General features: G+C 35.8%; 2 protein-coding genes across 5 annotated transcripts in view; both read right to left on the reverse strand.

The window, feature by feature from the left end:
* The window catches only part of LOC306879749 (syntaxin-binding protein 5-like), a gene marked incomplete at its 5' end in the record, with an annotated part of 113,004 nt that extends 95,769 nt beyond the window's left edge, over positions 1 to 17,235 (reverse strand). For all 4 annotated transcript variants that reach the window (XM_079432923.1, XM_079432922.1, XM_079432921.1 and 1 more), the window contains 2 exons: positions 13,091 to 13,188; positions 17,098 to 17,235. In XM_079432923.1, the coding sequence (XP_079289049.1) occupies positions 13,091 to 13,188; positions 17,098 to 17,235 (236 nt within the window). The remainder of the gene's footprint in view (positions 1 to 13,090; positions 13,189 to 17,097) is intronic.
* LOC306879751 (enhancer of rudimentary homolog) overlaps positions 1 to 23,017 on the reverse strand; it is a 1,222,178-nt gene that overhangs the window by 288,453 nt on the left and 910,708 nt on the right. The gene's annotated exons all lie outside the window — the stretch shown is intronic.

Consider the following 23,017-nt stretch of genomic DNA (forward strand, 5'->3'; position numbering starts at 1 on the left):
TAACAATGTGCAATAACCTTATATTTATTTGCGACCACCTCCATCCTTGTACATCCCTGTATCTCCTTTTATTCTATCCCATTCTGTCATCTATTGCACAACGGTATATACAATCATTTAGGTTTCAGTTATTTTTTTCTTTTTAAATTTTTTTCTTTTTAAATTTATATTTACATATGTGTATTTTTTTATTCTCATCTTATTTTTATTGTCTGTGTGTCGTTTTTGTCTCTGTGAACTGGAAGCTTATGACACTAAAACAAATTCCTTCTATGCACAAGCATACTTGGCAATAAAAGCTCTTTCTGATTCTTTCAAAATAACAGTTTTTTTCTGTATTTGTGATCAAATAGATCCAGCCCTGATGAGCAGAAGAAACTTCTTTGAAATCATAAAAAATCTTACTGATCTCAAACTTTTGAGCAGCAGTGTATATATATATATATATATATATATATATATATATATATATATATATATATATATATATATATATATATATTTTTTTTTTTTTTTTAAATCAAATATTCTTCTATGTCTCAGGGAGGGTTTTTAGCATGCTGACAGCATGACAGTAAAAACGGTAACTGACAGTAAAAACGGTAACTGTTACTGTCAACATGCTAAAACCCTCTCCGAGTACTTGCGTCACTAAATGCATCCCATTTAAAGCACCGCCGACACAGGCAACAAATTCACCACCTTCAACAATACATTTCAAGACAATTACTGTCAGAGTACAAATGCTCAAATGTCTCTCGCTATGAGCATCGCATTAAGATTATTTGTCAAGTTAAAAACTTCTTTCAACTTTAAAAAATACATCTTAAGACCTCTGAGTTCAGTTCTACTGCATTCTATCGGTAACACTTTACAATAAGGGTACGTGAATAATCATGTACTAATGCTTAAATTAATACTTAATTCATCGCATACTAATGATTATTAAAGAAGTTAACTAATTATGCACTAACGAAGAGCTATCCTTAACTACGACTGGAGTCACATGGATTCATGCATGAATAACGACAGCCTTAACTACATGTTAGTACATGTTTGATAGTTAAGGCATTAGTTAACATTTATGGGTAAACTAAATCAAACAGCCTCTTTAAGAAGGAATAAGAAGTACTCTGACTTTGAAATTAATTTAAATAAATTAATACTAATCATAATTTGAGCATTTGACATCCTCAGCTTTGTCAAACATTATTGGGTGGCAAAAGATTAGTTGATCCTCCTCAAGTGTAGAAAATACTAAATACACTAATGGCTGATCTTGTCTGTTATATGTTCCTCTCTTTCCCTTTAAACTCACCCTATTGTGACTTATACACAGATTAATAAAAAATAAAAAAACAAAACCCACAAAGAACATTTATAGATCAATTCCTAAATAAATGCTCAAACTGAGTTCACTCTCCATCCAGACACAGCCGTGATGATCCTGTACCTCCGCTCTCTGACTTCTTGAAAATTCATACAGCATCTCTTAACCGGGCTGAATATTCACTTTGTTAGTACATGTGTGTTTGATAGAAAGTATAACATAAACCATTAGCTAAGTTTAGTAGTTAACAGTGAATTCATTATAATTGGGCTTCCTCAAGTAAAGCCATGTCAAAATCAACTTTAACAAGCCATTAGTTCATGTTAGTTAGTGGGTAGTTAATAATGAGTTAGTTATGTTGAGCCTTCTCAAGTAAAGTCATGTTAAAATCAACTTTAACAAGCCATTAGTTGATGTTAGTGTATTGGTAGTTAATAATGAGTTGACACAAAGGCACATTAACAAATCATCAAATTACATACCATTAAACATGCTGTAAAAGTGTACTCCTTATTCCTTTACAACACCAATAGAACAAACAATGATTTTTAGTTATTTTATTATTCATTAAAAGAAAGTCCATACATAATGTTACCTCTAAAGAAGGTCAAATATCTCGCGTCCAGAAGCTCAAAACAATGCTGTTAATTACTGTACATAACTTTCCAGAAAAAAAAGGGAAATGCAAACATAGTTTTATTTGGTTTACAAATGCAGACAACATTTATTAGATTAAAATATCGACATTATCGTAACAACAAACCTTATGCGCCGAGTGAGCGCCTACAGTGCGCACCTAATGAGTGTCCCACCAGAAACAAATCTTTGTAGTCACGGGAAGAAAACACGTTATGACTAAACACATATCATACACTAAAAACTAATCATACAAAATATTAGTGTTATTTATTGGTCTATTTTCAACGTTTGATTTAACAGATCTGTGTAATTAATGGCACTAATACTTTCAATGAACAATAATTTAATCATTTGCAAATAAATAACTATAGTATGTAAGGTTTGTTTCTGGTGGGACACTTATTAGTGGCGCATTGTAGGCGCTCGCTCGGCATGTAAGGTTTGTTGTTACGGTAATGTCTATATTTTAATCTAATAAATGTCATCTGCTTTTGTAAACCGAATTAAAGTCATGTTTGCATTTCCCTTTTCTTCTGGAAAGTTATGTACAATAATTAACAGCACTGTTTTGAGCTTCTGGACGTGAAATATGACCTTCTGTGTGTCTTTAGAGGTAACATTAACATCGCAACATCTAGCTACTGGGGTGCCTCAGGGCTCAGTTCTTAGACCACTTCTCTTTTCTGTCTACATGGCATCACTAGGTTCTGTCATTCAGAAACATGGCTTTTCATATCACTGCTATGCTGATGACACTCAACTCTACCTCTCATTCCATACTGATGATCCGACGATAGCATCTCAGCATGTCTAACAGACATTTCTTGCTGGATGAAGGACCATCACCTTCAACTCAACCTAGCTAAGACAGAACTGCTTGTAGTTTCAGCTAACACATCACTTCATCACAATTTCACCTTCCAGTTAGGCTCATCAACCATAACTCCTTCAAAAACAGCCAGAAACCTTGGAGTTGTGATTGATGATAAGCTGACTTTCTCAGACCACATTGCTAAAACTGCCTGGTCCTGCAGATTTGCATTATACAATATTAAGAAGGTCAGGCCCTTTCTCTCGGAACATGCAACACAACTCCTTGTTCAGGCTCTTGTTCTGTCCAGACTTGACTATTGAAATGCTCTCTTGGCAGGTCTTCCAGCCAATTCCATCAAACCTCTACAATTAATCCAAAATGCCACTGCAAGATTAATCTTTAATGAGCCGAAAAGAACGCACGTCTCGCCTCTGTTCATCAATTTGCACTGACTACCAATAGCTGCTCGCATTAAATTCAAGGCATTAATGTTTGCCTACAGAACCACCACTGGCTCTGCACCCCTTTACCTAAATTCATTACTTCAGACTTATGTGCCCTCTAGAACAGGGGTTCCCAACCTGGGGGCTAAAAATTTACAAGGGGCCGCCAAGCTCATTCTAGTTTGACCACAAGATGAAATTCCCGACAGTTAGTGCCTACCATTTCATATTCTGTATTATGATTAAAACCATTTGTTTACCAGGATTATAAAAACTCACCTAAATACTGTCCAACATTAAGCAAAGGTAGTAACAATCTCACACAGTGCAGCATGCAGCGTAGGTTTCCTTTTGTTTGAAAATATGGCGGAAAGCAGTGAAAGGTTTTACAGAGGGAAATTATATGAATTAAAATATGAATGAATTAGGGGTGTGCAATATGACGATTTTTGATCGTGGACGATAACATTTCTCCACGATCTGCTTTTGAAGAAATATCATAGTATCATGCTACAGAAAACATTCTATCAATTACAGTTCTGCGCCGCCGTCTCTATAGGCTATACTGTACAACATGACATACAGTAGTAGTTACTCTGACAGGACACTGCACTTATTCGCGATCGCAAAAGTACATTATTTGCATACAAGCCTTGCTGGTTAAATGTTTAATTCGCACGCTGGTCTGACTTGTGCTTTTTCTGAGCGCATACACCAGAAGCGTGTGCGCTAAAACCTTTCAAACAGCGCCTGATTACTGAACTAAGTTATCTTTTGGGCTAATACGGTCAAAACACACAAGGTTTACATATAGACTCGGTTATGTCTAAAATGAAAGTAAACTGTTGAGAGAAAAATGGATACATGCCTGTAGATGCGAGCAGGTCTTAAAGGTACAGTACTAAACATGCTGTTGACTATCATTAAAGGGATAGTTCACCCTACAATTTAATTTATGTCATTATTTACTCACTCACATGTTGTCCCAAACCTGTATTAATTTCTTTCTTGTGCTGAACACAAAAGAAGATATTTTGAAGAATGAGGGTAATCAAACAGTTGCTGGTCCACACTGAATTTGATAGAAGGAAAAAATCATATGGAAGTCAATGGGGACCAGCAACTGTTTGGTTTTCCATGTTCTTCGAAATAGCATTTATGTTCAGCAGAAGAAAGAAACTCACTCAGGTTTAAAACAACTCTTGAAGAAATTATGGTATAAAATGATGGTATTTTTATTTTTGGGGGAACTATTCCTTTAACGTTAATAAAACAACAAAACGCAAAGACAAAAATCACTCACTACTCTTGACTGACATGTTAAAATAGGGGTCCCCTGAAAAAAAGGTTGGGAACCACTGCTCTAGAAGCTTGCGTTCTGCAAGTGAACGACACATTATTGTGCCATCCCAAAGAGGCACAAAATCACTTTCACAGACTTTTTCATTAACTGTTCCCATCTGGTGGAATGACCTGCCCAACTCAATCTGAGCAGCTGAATCCTTACCCATCTTCAAGAAACGGCTAAAAACTCATCTCTTCCATCTTTATTTGACCCTCTAACTCTAGCACTCTCAATTCTAATTTTATTTTATCTATCTGTCTTCTTTTTATTAAAAAAATAATTGCTAGCTTTTCTTGTAAAACTAACATTAGCTTTCTTTTTTCTATTCTATCTACTTGTTTCTAAAAAAAAACAAATAATAAAAAAAACACTAGGTTTCTTTTGTCTATATTCTAGCTACTCATTTTCTGGTTTTAATATTTATAGATTTTTTCTGATATAAATCACATTTAACAATCTCCCAACCCTTACCAACCCCAGAGTAACGCTCATGCTGTCCAATAATTCAAAAAGGGTTACAGGTTTAAAAATAAATAAATAAATAAATAAATAAAATAATAATAATAATAATGATGATAGTAATTGTAAAATAAATAAATAAAAAGGAGAAAAAAAAAATCAGTGCATACATATAAATGTCTGCATCAGAGAAAAGAGGGAAATAAATAGATAAAATCCAAAAAATCAAGATGTAAATGCAAATCAATGAAAGGGTATTATTTAAAATTGTCAACATAATCAATGAAAGGTTGCCACATCTTAAAGAATTGTTTTCCCAATCCTCTTAATGAGTACTTAATCTTTTCAAGGTATAGACAAGACTTCGTTTCTCTAATCCATTGAATATGTGTGGGTGGGAGAGAATTCTTCCATTTTAATAGAATGGGTCTACGTGCTAACAAAGAGGAGAAGGCAAGAATTTTACACATTGATACAGACAGCTGTAACTCCTCTGGAGCAACTTCAAACAATGCCACAAGTGGTTCTGGTTCTAATCTGCACTGAAGAACCACAGAAAGGGTGTTAAATATTGACCACCAGAAACGTTCTAGTTTGGGACATGTCCAGAACATGTGAATTAAAATACCTTCAGCACACTGACATCTACTGCACAAAGAGCTAGTACCAGGAAACATTTGAGCTAATTTAACTTTGGATATATGAGCTCTGTGTACTACTTTAAACTGAATAAGAGAGTGCCGAGCACACATGGATGACGAATGAACCTGTTTAAGTACACAGTTCTATGTGTCATCCAAGAGTGGTCCACCAAGGTCTTCCTCCCAAGCTCTCTTGAAGTTGTCTAAAGAGGAAGACGACTGATTTATCATTAAATTATAAATTATGGAAATTGAGCCCTTAGCTAATATGTTGCACGAAAGATAGCTATCCAAAGGATTTTCAGGAGGGATCATTGGAAAATCAGATAAAAATGACCTAATATAATCTCTTACTTGCAAGATTCTAAAGAAATCAGATTTAGTAAGACCAAAGTGTGACACTAACTGTTCAAAAGAAGCAAATAAATTGTCGATAAATAAATCTTTAAAGCATGTTATCCCCTTGTCAGACCAACTCCTAAACGACCCATCCTGCATTGAAGGTAAGAAAAAGTGATTACGGGCAACAGGGCTAAGAAGAGAAGGATCCCTAAAGCCAAATGATCTCCTAAATTGAGTCCAAATCCTCAGCGAGTGTTTCTTTTTTTTTTAAGTGAATAAAAAGGAATATTCTCTTTTTTTGGGGATTCAGAAATCGCCATGCATCTGATAGGCCATATTCAGAAAAAAAAAACTTTTTAGGTAAATAGAAGATTTACTTGGGGCACATGATTTAGAAGACGAATGGTCCAACACCGGGTCAAGACAGCAATTAAAGTCTCCCCCAAGAGAGATCGGCTCTGTGCTCTTCCAGTAAACTTGTCAAGGTCGACATGCTAACCTCACCGTGAACCGCAGACGCATCGTCTTTGGCAGTAATATCTTTCTTTGCTTTTTTGGCTGATTTAGATGCCATTTTCTGCTTTCTTAAGTGTTAAATATGTTTTCCAATTACATTAAAAAAATATTAAACAGGTAGATGATTGTTAACTGAAAATAAAAGAAATCGATATAGGGACCACGAGGTAGACGCGTCTACTCCATTTGTGTCCAGAACCGGAAGCCTCTCTATCTACTCGTTTTCTTTAAAAAAAAAAAAAAATAATAATATTTTTATGTGTACTGCATCAGGCTACCCAAGACTTGTACTAGCACTTGCACGTTGTTGCTCTTTTGTTGGTTTTGATTGCTTCTAATGTCCTCATTTGTAAGTCGCTTTGGATAAAAGCGTCTGCTAAATGACTAAATAATAATAATAATAATAACAACATTATGTTTGGACTTTCTTTTGAGTCCATATATGTGAAATTATGTATATAAATAATAAAATAACTAAAAATCATTGTTTGTTGTATTGATGGTTTAAAGGAATAAAGGAGGACACTTTTACAGCATGTTTAATGGTATTTAATTTGATGATTTGTTAATGTGTATTTGTGTCAACTCATTATTAACTACCCATACACTAACATGAACTAATGGCTTGTTAAAGTTTATTTTGAAATGACTTTACTTGAGGAAGCCCAATTATAATGAATTCACTGTTAACTACTAAACTTAGCTAATGGTTTATGTTATACTTTCTATCAAACACACATGTACTAACACAGTGAATATTCAGCCCGGTTAAGAGATGCTGTGTGGATTTTCAAGAAGTCAGAGAGCGGAGGTACAGGATCATCACGGCTGTGTCTGGATGGAGAGTGAACTCAGTTTGAGCATTTATTTAGGAATTGTTCTACAAATGTTCTTTGTGGGTTTTGGTTTTTTATTAATCTGTGTATAAGTCACAATAGGGTGAGTTTAAAAGTAAAGAGAAGAACATAAAACAGACAAGATCAGCCATTAGTGTATTTAGTATTTTCTACACTTGATGAGGAGGATCAACTAATCCTTTGCCACCCAATAATGTTTGACAAAGCTGAGGATGTCAAATGCTCAAATTATGATAGTATTAAATTATTTAAATTAATTTCAAAGTCAGAGTACTTCTTATTCCTTCTTAAAGAGGCTGTTTGATTTAGTTTACCCATAAATGTGAACTAATGCATTAATTATCAAACATGTACTAACATGTAGTTAAGGCTATCGTTATTCATGCATGAATCCATGTGACTCCAGTCGTAGTTAAGGATAGCTCTTCATTATTTCATAATTAGTTAACTCCTTTAATAATCATTAGTATGTGATGAATTAAGTATTCATTTAGGCATTAGTGCAAGATTATTCATGTACCCTTATTGTAAAGTGTTACCATTCTATCTAGGGGCTAAGAACCCCGTCTCATGACGTCCGGTCTGTGAATAAGCCCTTAACCTGCACAATTTTACAGGCCGTACCATAACCAGCCAATTTTAAAGTTATCTAGTTTGCACATTCCTAATGTGGACACTGTGGAAAAAATAAGCATGTACAATAATTTCTCAAAAACCAACAGGCACTGTAGGTTCTTCCCTGCACCGTTCTATCTCTAATGCAATGAGGTTTGAGTGCCTAGTGAATCTGATCAGATTTGTCTGAATTGGTGGCCCCTCCTGCAGTTACAAGTACAGTGAGTTATACAGTCACACACTCAATCATAGATGGCTGCTGCTGTGCCATTATGGACTTAAACGCCTTTGCTTGAGCCGATCACAGCACACAAGTGCACACACACACACACACACACACACACATACACTACAGCCAAGCTCTCCAGATGATGAGCCTTGCTCCTGTGGATTACGTAAGAAGTGGCATAGGCGTCCTCGGGCAATGTCTGTGTGTGTGTATGTATATGTGTGTGTGTTAGGCTCAGCTCTACATGCCTGACACTCAAAGCAAAACAAGTCACAAGCACTTAACACACATAAATAACCACCACAGCCATGTCACAGCCAGTATATTTCATATCTCATGTGGAATCGTACAATGGGACGCATCACCAGTTTCAGCATTCTCAGCAACAGTGTAGCATCACTACTACTGATCGTTAGAGACAAGATGAGGTACCTTCGAAGCTGATGTGTAGATGATAATGTGTGTGTGTGTGTGTGTGTGCTAGTCTTCAATATACATTTTCCAGTGGTCAATGGATGTTTCCGGCTGTGTCCGTAAGCTGAAAAATGCTGCCTTCTCAGGCAATGTACCATGGAAGTCAGTTTTCGCAGTTGTTGAGATTTAATTTCTCATAATTTTGACTTTTTATGTCCCAACTGAGACTTTAAACTGCTGTTCAAAGGTTTGTGGTCAGAAAGATTTTTTTGATGTTTTTGAAAGACATCACTTATGCAAACCAGTTTACAATAACTATTTCAGATTTAACTAATTCCTTTGATGCCAAAGCTGCATTTTCAGCAGCCATTACTCCAGTCTTCAGTGTCACATGATGCCTCAGAAATCATGCTATATGTTGATTTATTATTATTATCAGTGTTAAAGCAGTTGTGCTGATTAATATTTCTGTTAAAATTGTGATACATTTTTCTGGCATTTTTTCTGACAAAGTCTTTGCTGTCACATTCATAAATTTAATTAATCTTTGCTGAATAAAATTATTAATTTCTTAAAATGAATTAAAAAAAATCATTTATCTTATTTAACCTTTTTATTTAAAGGGATAATTCACCCAAACATGAAAATTCTGTCATTGATTAATCACCCTCATGTCGTTCCAAACCAGTAAGACCTTTGTTTATCTTCGGAACACAAATTCAAATATTTTGATCAAATCCGACATCGTTAAAATAGTCTATGTGACATCAGTAAAGGTTCAACCTAAATTTTATGAATGGGTTAAACGCAGAGCACCAATTTCGAGTATGGGTCACCATACTTGACAATACGTCACAACTTTTTTTAGTCTGATTGGGTGGCGAGGCTGCAAGGTTTTGGACACAGCCTTCATATCTTTCAATGACATTTAATTCAAATGTATTTATTACAAGCCCAACAGGCTTGATCATTGTGACATATGTCTTCTTTAGAAATAAATACCCTTCATTAAAATTTGAAGAGATGATTATTGTGAATAAAATTATCAGACTCATAATGGGTTATATTCTAAATTACAGTGATTATGACTGTCAGCAATCAGTGTTGGAGACATATTTGTGCATAGCAGCTGACAATCTCACAGTCTACTGCAACAAGAGGAAGTGCAAATACTCAGGAGACTATTTAAAATGTGTCTGCTTTACCATGAGGTCATCACACCACTTTATGCATGTCTGTGTGTGTGTGTGTGTGTGTCTGAGAGGTTGATCAATAGATCTGCGTGTGAGCCGCACAGTCTTGGGGCCCGTGAGGCTAGTTGAGTTATGAGTCTGCCATTCTCTCCCCTCTGCACTTAAAAATACAATTCTCAAAGGACAGGGACCACCCAAAACTGTCTGCTACATAATAACCACCATTTCACCACCCGCAATTTAATTATTCAAATGGTTCACTTATTCAAACCACCAATAACAATATGATAGCCTATAAAAGGTTGTTTAAAGCAGAAGTGTGCAATTTTTTTTAACAACAACAAAAAATGCTAAATGGCTCAACCAATGGTGTGAGTTCGGGGGTGGGACTATATGTTTGTCCGACCAAGAGTAGACAGTGGGAGTGTTTTGTTTGGTGGTGCAGAAATTACACCCCTTTGATGCCAAAGCTTAAAAAAACACATTCTCTCTCGGTCTCTGATCTTTTCAACATCTGACTGTCGTGTCACTTTCTGCAAGCAGTCTGTGGGAAGCAGAACGCTTTTGGGATCGCAGCGCATTTGCCCGCTGGCCTGAGACTGAAGACTCTCCTCTCCCTCCCTCTGCTCTAATCTTCTGGATGATTTTGCCAGGATTCTGCCATTCTGGTCTCTTGATCTGCCACTTTCAGTCATTCTCAACTGGGGAGAAGTTTACACAACTGCAAAACAGATCTTCACAGCGCTATGCAGCTCACAGCTACAGACACACACTGTCTGGCATAAGCTACACATACCAATGTGATCTCATTAGCATTCATAGGTATTCACACATTAATTGTGCATCTAGCACATTAACATTTTTATATGTTTGAACAGAGACTACGTTTTATAATATCAATGCGATGACACTGACAGCATCTAAAACTTTAGATAAAGTTTTTTCATAGAAGATTAAATTATTTGGAATTAATAGGTGGGTTTTATTGTAAACCAATGTTCAAAAGTTTGAGGTCTGAAATATTTATTTTTTTATGTTGTTGAAAGTCTTACAATCACAAAGCTGAATTTATTTGATCAAAATACAGTAAAAAAAAAAAAAAAACAGTATTACTGTGAATATTATTACAATTTAAAATAACTCTTATCTATTTTAATATAATTTAAAATGTAATTTATCGAATGAGTCCATTGGCTCGGGCCATTTTTTTTTGTTACAGATCGGGCTCGGGTCGGACTCTGGTCTCATTTAGGTTTATCAGAAGCGCTCCTGCTCAAAACCAAAACTGCAGAAAGAGCATCCTGGTTTTCTTTCTTTATTTTATAAAAGCACGTTTTGTTGATATTGTGAGTGCACACAAATAAAAGTAGACCCTTTACAGTTCCGAACAATGTAGCCTATTACTCTTACCTTTATGAGCAAAAATGATAGCGTATTTTGAAATGTTTCCAATGCAAGTGATCGCGCTGGCTCACTATCTGCCGCTGGCCGCTTGGTCGTTACTTTAAAAAACAAAAACTTACATTTAACGAATAAAAAATGCCCCAAACATTTTTTTTTTATTAACTTAATAAAATAATGAAACAAAATACAATAGCCTTTTCATACAAAACTGAACTATTTTAATAGCTGAAACAGTAATATAAGCTTTTTTGGGAGAAGGGGAAAAAAGACGGGCTCGGGTCGGACTCGGGCCGAGAATTCTGATAAACTGTCAGACACGGGCTTGATTTGGGGCTCAAGTAACATTTTCTATTATCAATGTTGAAAACAGTTGCACTGCTTAATATTTTTAAATAAAAGAACAGCGTTTATTTGAAACATAAATGTTAACTCTTTACTGTCACTTTTGATCAATTTAACACATCCTTGATGAATAGAAGTATTAATTTCTTTTTTTTTTTTATTATATATATATATATATATATATATATATATATATATATATATATATATATATATATACTGTATATACTGAACTTTTGAACATTTAAAAGCTGTTAACTGCGTTTCATTGTCAATCAAAACACTGACATTTAAAAAAATATGTATCTACAAAACTGAATGAGATAACATTGCAAATACTATAAAATACTATGAGAATTGTACCATGTATATCTGACCAGAAATACCAGCATAACCTAAGTCAGTCACAGTTTTGCTAGTCCATCCAAGATTTGTCAACTAATTCTAGGCTTGTAGCTTAGGTACAGACTCAGAGACCAAATCAGTCACAATATCAAAGGTAAGACTTCATACCATCCCATTCAGCTGAATCTTGAGATTCGTTTTGCACTGCGGATAGCTCGGGATGAGATGTGAAGAAAGAAAGAAAGAAAGAAAGAAAGAAAGAAAGAAAGAAAGGACGGTGCACTAATCACAATTTGGAGTCTCTTAGGGAGATTTTCATTTGCCCTCATCTCACGGCAGCCAACATTTATCTGATCACAATCACTCAAAGAGGCTAAGTATCACCGAACTCCTTCTAAAGAGGCTGTTCTCTGAAGAGCCGCCGCATGTATCAACTTCCACCAATATCATTCAACATCTGACAAAGGGTGGTGTCAAGCCGACTTGTTCTTCCGACTTGACTGACAGCAAATTATCCCGTAGTGACGGCAGAAGAAATATTTTCAATTACAGATGTGCTCACTGTGAAAAGTAATGTCATGCCTCTGTGTGTACGAATGAATCGTGGAACGTGGAAATTTAAATACAGCGTGTGAATAGAGATTTTGATTAGACAGGAAGTTCTTTGATGTCTCTGAGGTGGGAATAGACCTTAGTGACTTGTTCGGTATAATTAATATCTGAATTTATGTACTAGGATCATTCATGAGGGTGAAGAGAGAGTCACTGAACTAATGTGATGTGCCTTAATGATCCCAAATCCCAATCCAGTAACAATAAACGTCCTTATACAAAAGACGTATGACGGGTCTGACTGACAAGCCATGACAGCGGATCAACTCAGTTAAGCACAACAACTGGCATTACTTTAAAGCAGATGAAGCTTGTTATGTTGTGGTGCAGCATAATGTAGGTCACATTTCAGAAAGGCAAAACCAACAGTGGGTCATCCATGTCCTAATGAATTTGTTTTTAGCTTGAGAATCAGAATCAATGCCCTTAAACACACCAATAGTACCACCTAATAACACAACTGACAAAGAAACTAAATACTTACTGATGGGTTCAGACTGCACCTGAAACAGAGCAGAGATTATTTAATTTCCATTGTGAAAAAGGATACAATCGTAAAGCTCCACTCTGAGTCCCGATGGCAAGGATTTTCTGGACGGGGTCGAATGCCATAGAAGAGGGCTGATAAGGGAAGCCATAGCGCACAGTCTGCGGATCAAATCAGAAAAGAATTTTTTTTTTAAAAAGTACACAATGTAAAGCTTGGGGGCATAACCAGCACAGAAATTTACTTTAAAATTTCAGCCAGCAATTAAACTATTTTACATTTTATTTATTTACATTTTTATTTATCTGTTTTTGCTTATGACACATGTTTCATCATTTTTAATGTGACAGATGTTTACAGTGTTGTTATTGTTTACTTTGTTAAACAAAGCTGAAACAAAAATACTAGATTAATTTATATCAGTTAGTTGCCAGGGCAACATTTTCATTTTATTGAAGTGCTAAACATACTAAAACTGAATAAAAAAAACTAATAAAATATAATAAAACCACGTAAAAATGACTCGAACTAAAATATGAAAACTGAAAATATAAAAATAATAGTGAATTTAAAAAAATATTATAAATATTACTAAAATAATACTGGTTGGTCTTGATTTGAAGTGTAGTGGTAAAGCATGTGTATGCGTGCAGCACAATGGAGTCAAACTTCCCCTCAGGGACTATTCATTATCAATTTCAACTGAATATATCCAACTACCAGCCCTTCAAATTGCTCAAATAATCCTGATGTGCTATAGATAGACAAAAACAACAGGCAGAACACAGACCCTGCTGCATTGTATCCAGAGAACAACAATGGTTGACTACAGGTTTACAGCACTGGCCTCTGCTTAAGAGCTGTCATCGTCGCACTCTGTCTGTGTTTTAAAACCTAGAGGGTGCTTACACTGATAGCACTTCTGAGCATCAAGACGCCCCTATAATGCTGTCTAGATAGGCAGCTCAGTGTGTTTTGAGACGCAGACTCTCTGTCTGTGTATGTTTGTTTAGTGGCTAAAGCGGGTTACGTAAGCTGCGCTCGCGGGGACGAGCAGCAGCAACAAGCTTCACTTCATCCTTCCCATCTCTCTCGTTTCTCTTTTCATCTTTTCACTAATTATGAATTAAATATTAACGTAATTCAGCGTTCGTATGCGTCTATTAAATTTCAACTTGACAAAAAGGCCAAAGCCTCTGTAAATGCACTCCTGTAACCTCGTTTCAAATTATTAGATTAGTGATTATTAATTAGAGAGCGGTATTTAAAGAAACAACTTTATCAATATCGTGCGTGTCACCATTTTTCTAAAAACGGAAAGATTACGTGAAAATTTCCTTCTCTTCAGAAATCATTTAGTGCTTAATAATAACATACTTAAAGATAATACCATGTAAGCTCTTGAAAATAATTAATGTGGAATAGATTTCAAAACATTCTCCGTAGAATAATTATTAGACGGCGTCTATGGAGTCAAAACAATGGCGCATATATTTGCAAGAGAATTTAAGTATTGCAAAAGAAAATAAAGTTTTGCAAACGAAAATGAAGAATTGCAAATGAAGTATTGTGAGAAAAAAAAATTAGTTTTGCAAATAAAAACAAAGGATTGCAAAATTATTTTGCGTTTCAGCCAAGTTTGAGCTTGCGATACCGTTTTCCCCCTTTGCGCTTCACATTTCTGCGCGTCTCACTTTGTGGCACTGTTTTGACATGGGGGTGGAGTCAAGGGACGGGGGCGTGTACAACAGGCCTGGGCATGTCTCCCTGCATTAACAGCATTATAGGTTGCTATGGTCACGCGGGTTTGTTTATGCATGATTAAACTCGTGGTCACGACATACAGTATTATCACATTCACGACTTTTTAATGATGTATAGTTTATGAAGTTAATTGCATTCTTGTACATTAAAACTAGCAGTAACTCTGAACTAATGTAAACAAAGAACGCTGTGCGCTGACAAACACTGATAATATACATATACATTTGTTAATAAAGTTAATAAAATGAAAACATGCATGTTTGTTTTAAAGCTAGTAAATAAAAGGAAACAATCCACCCGCATGCCTCTGCTCAATGAAGGTGACTGGATCAGATGTGGTCTGCATCTCGGGCCGATGACGTCACTTCCAGGGAGGCATGCCCAAACCTGTTGTACACGCCCCCGTCCCTTGACTCCACCCCCATGTCAAAACAGTGCCACAAAGTGAGACGCGTAGAAACGTGAAGCGCAAAGGGGGAAAACGGTATTGCGAGCTCAAACTTGACTGAAACGCAAAATAAAAGCAGCATTGCAAATAAATTTGTAGATATGGCCATGGAAAATATGTATTGCAAAATCATTGCTTTTGCTCTGTTTAATTTATATTTTGCAATTCTTTATTTTTATTTGCAAAAAGTACATTATTTTTTCTCAACACTTTCATTTCCAAAACTTTATTTTCTTTTGCAATACTTCAATTCTCTTGCAATTGTATGCGGCATTGTTTTGACTCCATAGGCGTCGACTCGTCAGGATCCTTGTCACAAACGCGTTACTTTATTCCTGCCTTCAAAGACTGACAGCTGCGCGAGCAAATAGCATTCGAGCGCGGCCTGTGAAGAAGCCGTTTATTTGTTGGACCTACTGAACGAATACGCCCCCTTCAGTGAACAAGTCGCTGTTCGGCAACGAACTGAATTGGCTTGCCAATTGTGATTGTATGCCGAAAATGAGACAAGATATTATGCATTTTTTTCAGACTACTAACTGATAAAATAATGCCCAGCAGTCGACAAACATGGAGGCGAAAATGACAATTATGCTGTTATTTGGGACTTTTGTTGCGACTCAGCAGATTTCTAGACACAAACTTCAATATAAATCGGCTGAGTAAATGATTCAATGACTCAATCATAACACAAAAGGAACTTGTCGCCGCCTACTGTAGTAACAAAGTAACCTTTAGCAATGTTGACTGAGCAAACTGATTCGAATATTTGAAATGAATTAAAAACCCAGCTGCAGTGTTGTCATTCTCCTACAGTTTCTGCACAGGTGTGTAGGTTTATGATCTAATATGGCATTAATTTGGATGTGGTTTTGCGTGGAGCGAGATAGATGAGAAGAGAGAAGCCTCGACAGATAACCCGTTTCTCACCGAGAACTATTAACTCCATCCATTGTGCTGCCAGATCTAATCCAGAGAGGGCAGCTAAACCCACCAATACTTAAAATTTGGCCTATTCAAAACACATTGCACACTCACAGTCTCAAAACCTAGACAACAATCTAGTGATCTGCCTACCTAGAAAACATTTGGGCACCTCTCATGGCCAAAATTATCCTTTGATACAGTACAAGCGTGTGTGTGCGTGCGTGTGTCCAAAAAGAGTCAAGAATTGTTCTGGGTTAACAAGAAAATACCAAAATGGCACGTTAATCCCAGCACAGTAGATTATGCAAGAAACGGGTTGTATATCCCCCACCCCCTCCCTCCCTCCACACAAGCATCACAGCTTCATTCTATAACCACACATGATACAGACGTTTCAATAAAGTAGCATGTTTAACACTATGAGGTGGAGAAACGGAAGATATGGACTGCAAAAGTAAGCGTGTGGATTCAAACGAATCTCAGTGTCACGCATGAATATTTTACGCATTTGTGCGCATTTTCCAAACACAGAGTCAGCTCTTTCCACGCACAGCTTGAGAAAAAATAAAATAATTTAGTCTGGGTTGGAGGGGGCATGATAGTAGAGTGTGTATACAGGCTTACATACCAGCGTTTTAATGTAAAAACGCATTCCACCGGTGCGCAATCAAAAGATACTGGACACTGTTATTTGCAATAACCATAACGCTGTCATACAGATTCAAATTTGTTGGGTTTTTTTCATTACAACATTATGTGATGCTGCATCACATCTACCTACCAACCAGAAAAGACACGCGTTATCTATATTCTAGTAAATCTGTGGATAAAGTGAAAACACAGCATGCACTAAGTGGCACTTGCGCGAGGTTTATTAAAGAAACACACACACATCAGGTGTTGTTACACAATCACTTGAAAGCTTCCCCACCTTGCAGAGCTGGAAGTGTTCAGACTGGAGCGTCTCCGGGATGAGCTCGTTCTCCTTGGCCCCGAGCTGCGGGGATGAAGAAGGGGACGACACGGCCGTCAAGCCGTCTAGCACCTTACGGATATTAAACTTCTTCATTTTCCCCCCGGTGCGAGAGACGGAGGGGGACGGGAGATCAGCCGTGGATGATGAGGGGGAAAGCGTTTCTGCAGCACGTCTCTTTAAACCTCACATTTTAAAAGTGTTTTTCACCGTGTCCTCCATGGCTAAAAGCTTGGGTTGTGAACGTTGATATTTCTTGCTTATTTATTAGCGTTTGAGGGGTGTCCGTTTATTCTGAGTCGGCGTCCCGCTGCGTCTCAAATTCCCTCTATCCTCTCTCTCACACTCTCTCTCTCTCTCTCCTCGATCGCTCGATCCCTTCTGCTCTCCACTCAACGCGGAAACACCGCTGCAGCGCCGCGCATGCGCACTCCAGGCTGGATGACTACTGAAGCTGCCTTCCAAACGCTTTCCCCGGTGACCAGGCAAGACTGTGGAGCGCTGAGTGAGGCTAGCGTCACATTGCAGAAATGAGGGGCGGGACTCTGCACCTGGAGCCGCAAGGATGCAGGATGGAAAGCGCATCAGCTAACACATAGCCTAACAGTCATAATATGCATCATTTTTTTTAGGTTAGACTGCACGTTGTAAAATAGATTTGATAGGGGAAATATTTTTCAGATTATGACTATTTAAAATTTAATTTCTCCATAGACACATATCTCACATTTTGGCTACAAAAAGCTATCCATGGTTGTTCTCTAGGAAGAAACAGGGTTCTCAGGTCATGGAAAATCTGCACATTTCAATGAGTCAGAAATATCTTGAGATAATATATGTTTTAGTTATATTCATCTCTAAAGTATTTAATTGGGCTGGAATCTATATTATTAAAAAATATATATTGGCATCATTATTATTTTAAATCCTTAACGAAAATGTAAAAGTCAAGGAAATTAATTGGTCAAAATGTATAAGTGCAAAAAGAATAGGCTAATTGAAAACATGTTAATTTGTGACTACTCCAATAGTGTGACACTCTATGGGGTAAGTTGTCACAATGGAACCTGCTGTTAAATATTAAACAGCATATTATTGTACCTCTGAAACATGCATTTTCTGTAAAGCTGCTTTGAAATGATTTGTATTGTGAAAAACTATACAAATAAATGTGAATTGGTTTAAGCAACATTAAACAGGAAATCTGTTCAAGATAACAAAAATATGATGTGAACAAAATTTATTTATGAACATACTCTAGTCTGAATGTATCTAAGTGTGGCTTCGTTATGTTAAATTGTTACACAAAAGCTATAACTATAAATATGATAGGCAAATATTAGTTTGCAGCATATTATTGAGGTATTATTCATTTAAGACAGTTTGAAATAAAAATGAATCCACCACTACAGAAAACAATAATTTGTGCAATTGCAATTACATTTTTAACTAGACTTTTAATCTGAAAACTGATCATTATAAAAGTTTGTCAGCTATCTAGCTCAGTGTTTTCTTTCTTATGACTGATGTAAGATAAAGAGGGTCAGAAAGTAGAGGTCACAATGGCTCAACCGTCAGTCTTGCCACTGCTGTTTAAGAATGTGTTGCTAGCAATTGATTTAGACACCTGCCCCCGTTTAATGAAGGCCAAGTTTACTCTTTGCGATCTGCATTGCATGTCTGGTAGAACCCAGTTTGTCTCTGTCCATGAGATGAAATTAGATTATTTTGGGGAAAATTTTAACACCACTTAATCAAACCAGCTGCTGAGAAGAACTGTACATGCCGGACAGCATGTCCAACTAATTACTTATTGCAAAATCAAATTAATAGCAAATTCATCCAATTCATCCAAATTAAAAAATGTTTCACTTGGATTCAGTTGTAAAGGATAAAATGATCAATAAAAAGCCAATTTAGGGTAAGTATTCACAGTTTAGATTACATAGATATCATTATAAAACAGGGTATTAAGGCCTGATCAGTGAATAGATTTAAAATAAAAAGTTAGTCACAGTATATTTAAATACACTGAGTACCCATGACAACCACACTGATGAAGACAAACGCTAGGTCTTCACTGAGGTTTGGAGATCCCTTTGATTCTCTACCCTTTCATACTGTAGCGATGGAGATAAGCGTTGCATGCATTTCCTTATCAGGCCCTGGGAGAGACTGAAGAGACCCTTATAAGGTAAGGGCCGTCCTCATGTACGTATGAGTCACTGACCAATCACCTGCTCGCTACACACACAAAACACTCCATAAAACACACACTGGAACATCAAAGACTTCAATAGTTTCTCAATCACTCTGCTCCCTTTTATTCATGACAATAATATGAGAGAGAGAGAGTTTAGTATTCAGCATTAAGTGGGTATGAGACTGACATTTAATGACACAATAAAAAAAAAAAAAATCTTCATTATGTTTTTATTTTAGTCATAAATCACTATTTTTAGTGATGTTTAATGAAAAACGTAAAGTTTAAAAATGAATAATTTAATTTAGTTGCCATGTGCAATAAATAATTTTTTTATATTTTAAAATAAAAAAACAAATGTAAAGAAAATTTATAATTAAAAACTTTTTAAAATGTATACACTCACAAACACATTTTCATTTAAAAATGTTAAAAAGAGTTATGCTAAATTGATATGTAATTATTTTTTATCGCTATACCATCATAACTCCACACAGAAATTCTTTTCTAAAACTTAAATTATATTATAATTCACATCTCTATTTCTCCCTAATCAAAAACATATTGACACACCTTTTATAAAAATATAAGATAATTTTGACAGTAATAAAGATAATCTTCTCTGCATCACCACAGAAACTGCATTCATTACAACCTATGATGTCAATTGCCTGTCCAATCTAATTAGATGTCCCTTTCCCTTTGGCATGCTTAGCCCTGCCCCCTTTTAAACCAGGCACCTATTTTACTCTAATGCTGATTACACAGCGATTGTGTGCTTTATTTCATAATCAGAAGGCCCATGTCATTATTAGTTTGTTTTGATGACCTCTAACAAGTTATGAATCATTCATAAAGTGTTTCAATATGCAAATATCCATCTTTTGTGATTGAACACAGGGTTTTAAACTGAGGGGAATGTAAAGTGTGTTTAATATTGAACTGTATTATAAGGAATAGTGTATTCAAATTAATCCACCCCTAATCCTTCAAAGAAAGAACTGGATGTGACATGGCTTTAAAGGGACATCATTAAGACTATAATAACAAATAAACTCACACATTTACACACACACACACACACAGCACAGGGCTTTAGCAAAATGCACTATGAGAGCTGCATTTACATTTCAAATAGGCACAGTTATGCTTCCTAACACGAATGCAGAATGTGATCAGATTGCCAAATTGTTTACAGTCTTTGGTTTACAGGTCTGTAAGTGGCTCTCACAAAAGAGATCTTCAGAAGGATCCACATCTATGAATGCCAATTCAGTCTGTTTGCATCATCTGCTTCATGAACAGATGTTGATTCTGTATCACCACCTTAAATAATGCATCAACAGTACCTTAATGAACAGAGAAGGCATGAGAGTTTTACAATTTGGAGAGAAAGTAATATTTCCAGCCACTTCAGCAAACAATCTCAAAATATATCCTGATGTTTCTCAAAATACTGTTTTTTAAAGGGATAGTTCAAACAAAAAAGAAAATTCTGTCATTATTTGCTCACCCTCATGTCATTCCAAATCAGTTTGACTCTCTTTCTAAAATAATTTTAAGAATTTGAAGGCATTTCTGTTATTGGATCTTTTAGTTTTGTAGTTGCAATGGGTAAAATCCTAATTTGGGAAAACGATGTAGTTATAATTATTTAAATTTTATTACACACCTCAGATAAATGCATTATTAAGCAGATAAAAGATGAAAATACAATTGTTTATAATTCCCTTTCTATTGCCCAAGTATTTGGAAAAAAAATTATACTGTTCATTCTAGTCTAACACCTAATTACTCTTGCATTAATAGGGTCGATAAATTGACTTTGTTTGATAGTACTTTTACTTTTACCTAAATAAAACCTATGGAAGTCTTAAAGGTCATTGAGCAACTTAGTAGTGGTGCTGGACCTGATGGAACTGAGCCTAGATACATCAAACTTGCCTCTCATATTCTTATGTACCCACTGGCTGACCTCTTTAATATGTCATTACAGTCTAGTGAGTTACCAGCTATTTGGAAGTACTCCCGTATTACTCCAATTTATAAAGGAGGTGGTATTATTGATCCACAAAATTATAGACCAATATTAATCATCTGTGTTATACCCTAAGTATTTGAAAAATGTATCTATAATCAGGCATCAGAGTATCTTGAAAATAATAATATTTTATCACTGTTTCAATCTGGATTTAGGCTGAATTACTCAACCAATAGTGCTCTTCTAAAGTTGACTAATGATGTATATTCAGCATTAGATACTGGTGACCTTATAGGGGCTATATTTATCGACCTTAAGAAGGCCTTTGATCTAGTTGATCATTACTTATTATGAGATAAATTGTATGCAGTTGGTTTTTCTAAAAAAATCTTTATTGTGGTTTAATTCTTACATAACAGAAAACAATGTGTGGCTGTCCAAGGGAAACTATCTGATTTATTTACTCAAGAAAGAGGGGTACCAGGGCTCAATACTGGGTCCTCTTCTTTTTTCTATTTTTGTTAATGATCTTCCCCTAGTTCTTTCACATTGTTCTGTTCATTTGTATGCAGACGACACTGTCATTTATATTACAAATCCTCATTTAATTCATATTCAAAATATGCTTCAATCAGATTTTAATGCTTTACCAGAGTGGCTCTATTCTAATAATTTACTATTGAACAAAAGGTAAATCTCATACCATGGTCTTTGGTACTAAGCGTATGGTTAAATTAAAATCTAATAATATAAAAATAAAGTGTAATGTTGGCACATACTTCCACAGAGTGGATCAAAATGAATTATCTGGATCCTAAACTTTCAAGATTCATACACAATTATACAGAGTATAACCAGCAGTGAAATGTAGGAGCTTTCTTTCAAACCTCACATTAATTACATACTTCGTAAGGTTAATTTTGGAACAAGTGCACTGTATCGATCAAAATTAGTTTTTCTTTTAATGTTTGAAAAAAAACTTGCTTTGCAACTTATATTACCGTTCTTTGACTATGCTGATGTAGTTTACCAAAATACAACTAAAACTAATCTTTTGTCTCTTACATTTTATATGTTTTCTTGTTTTGAAACTTCTTGTAATTGCTTTAGATTATATATTAAGGTTCATATTTATATGTGCAAGGTAAATATAAATATAAATGTATTTAAATATAATTAATACTAATATTGTTAATATTGTAGTAGGGTATGTTGTTTTGATTGTTGTGATTGTTGTTGTTGTTTGTGTTGTGTTATGTTTTTGATTCTTGTGTAATAGGACCCCCTTGAAAACGAGATGATGCATCTCAAGGGGTTTATCCCAAAGAATAAAATTTGTTGCAATTAGCATTACATGAATACAACAGAAGACTACAGTACGGTACAGTATGTCCCCATTTAGATAGCCAGGTAAATGCGTGTGTGGGTGTACAGACTTGACAACTAAAAGTCGGCGCTACAAGGAGGAACACTAGGTGAAGGGAGGATGTCTCATTTGCATTCATTGCAACACATCTGTTATCAGTGGGAATAATCAACAGATGCGATAAGACACCCATCAACAATTCTCAACAGACTAATTCACACACACACACACACACACATACAGATCAACTCACTGTGATGACTAAACTGCAGGATGCTGGCAATGACACTAAAACACCCATCTTTGAGCTCTGGGGGGAGGACCTGTG

Source organism: Barbus barbus (genome assembly GCF_936440315.1).
Source record: "Barbus barbus genome assembly, chromosome: 14".
Taxonomy (NCBI): domain Eukaryota; kingdom Metazoa; phylum Chordata; class Actinopteri; order Cypriniformes; family Cyprinidae; genus Barbus; species Barbus barbus.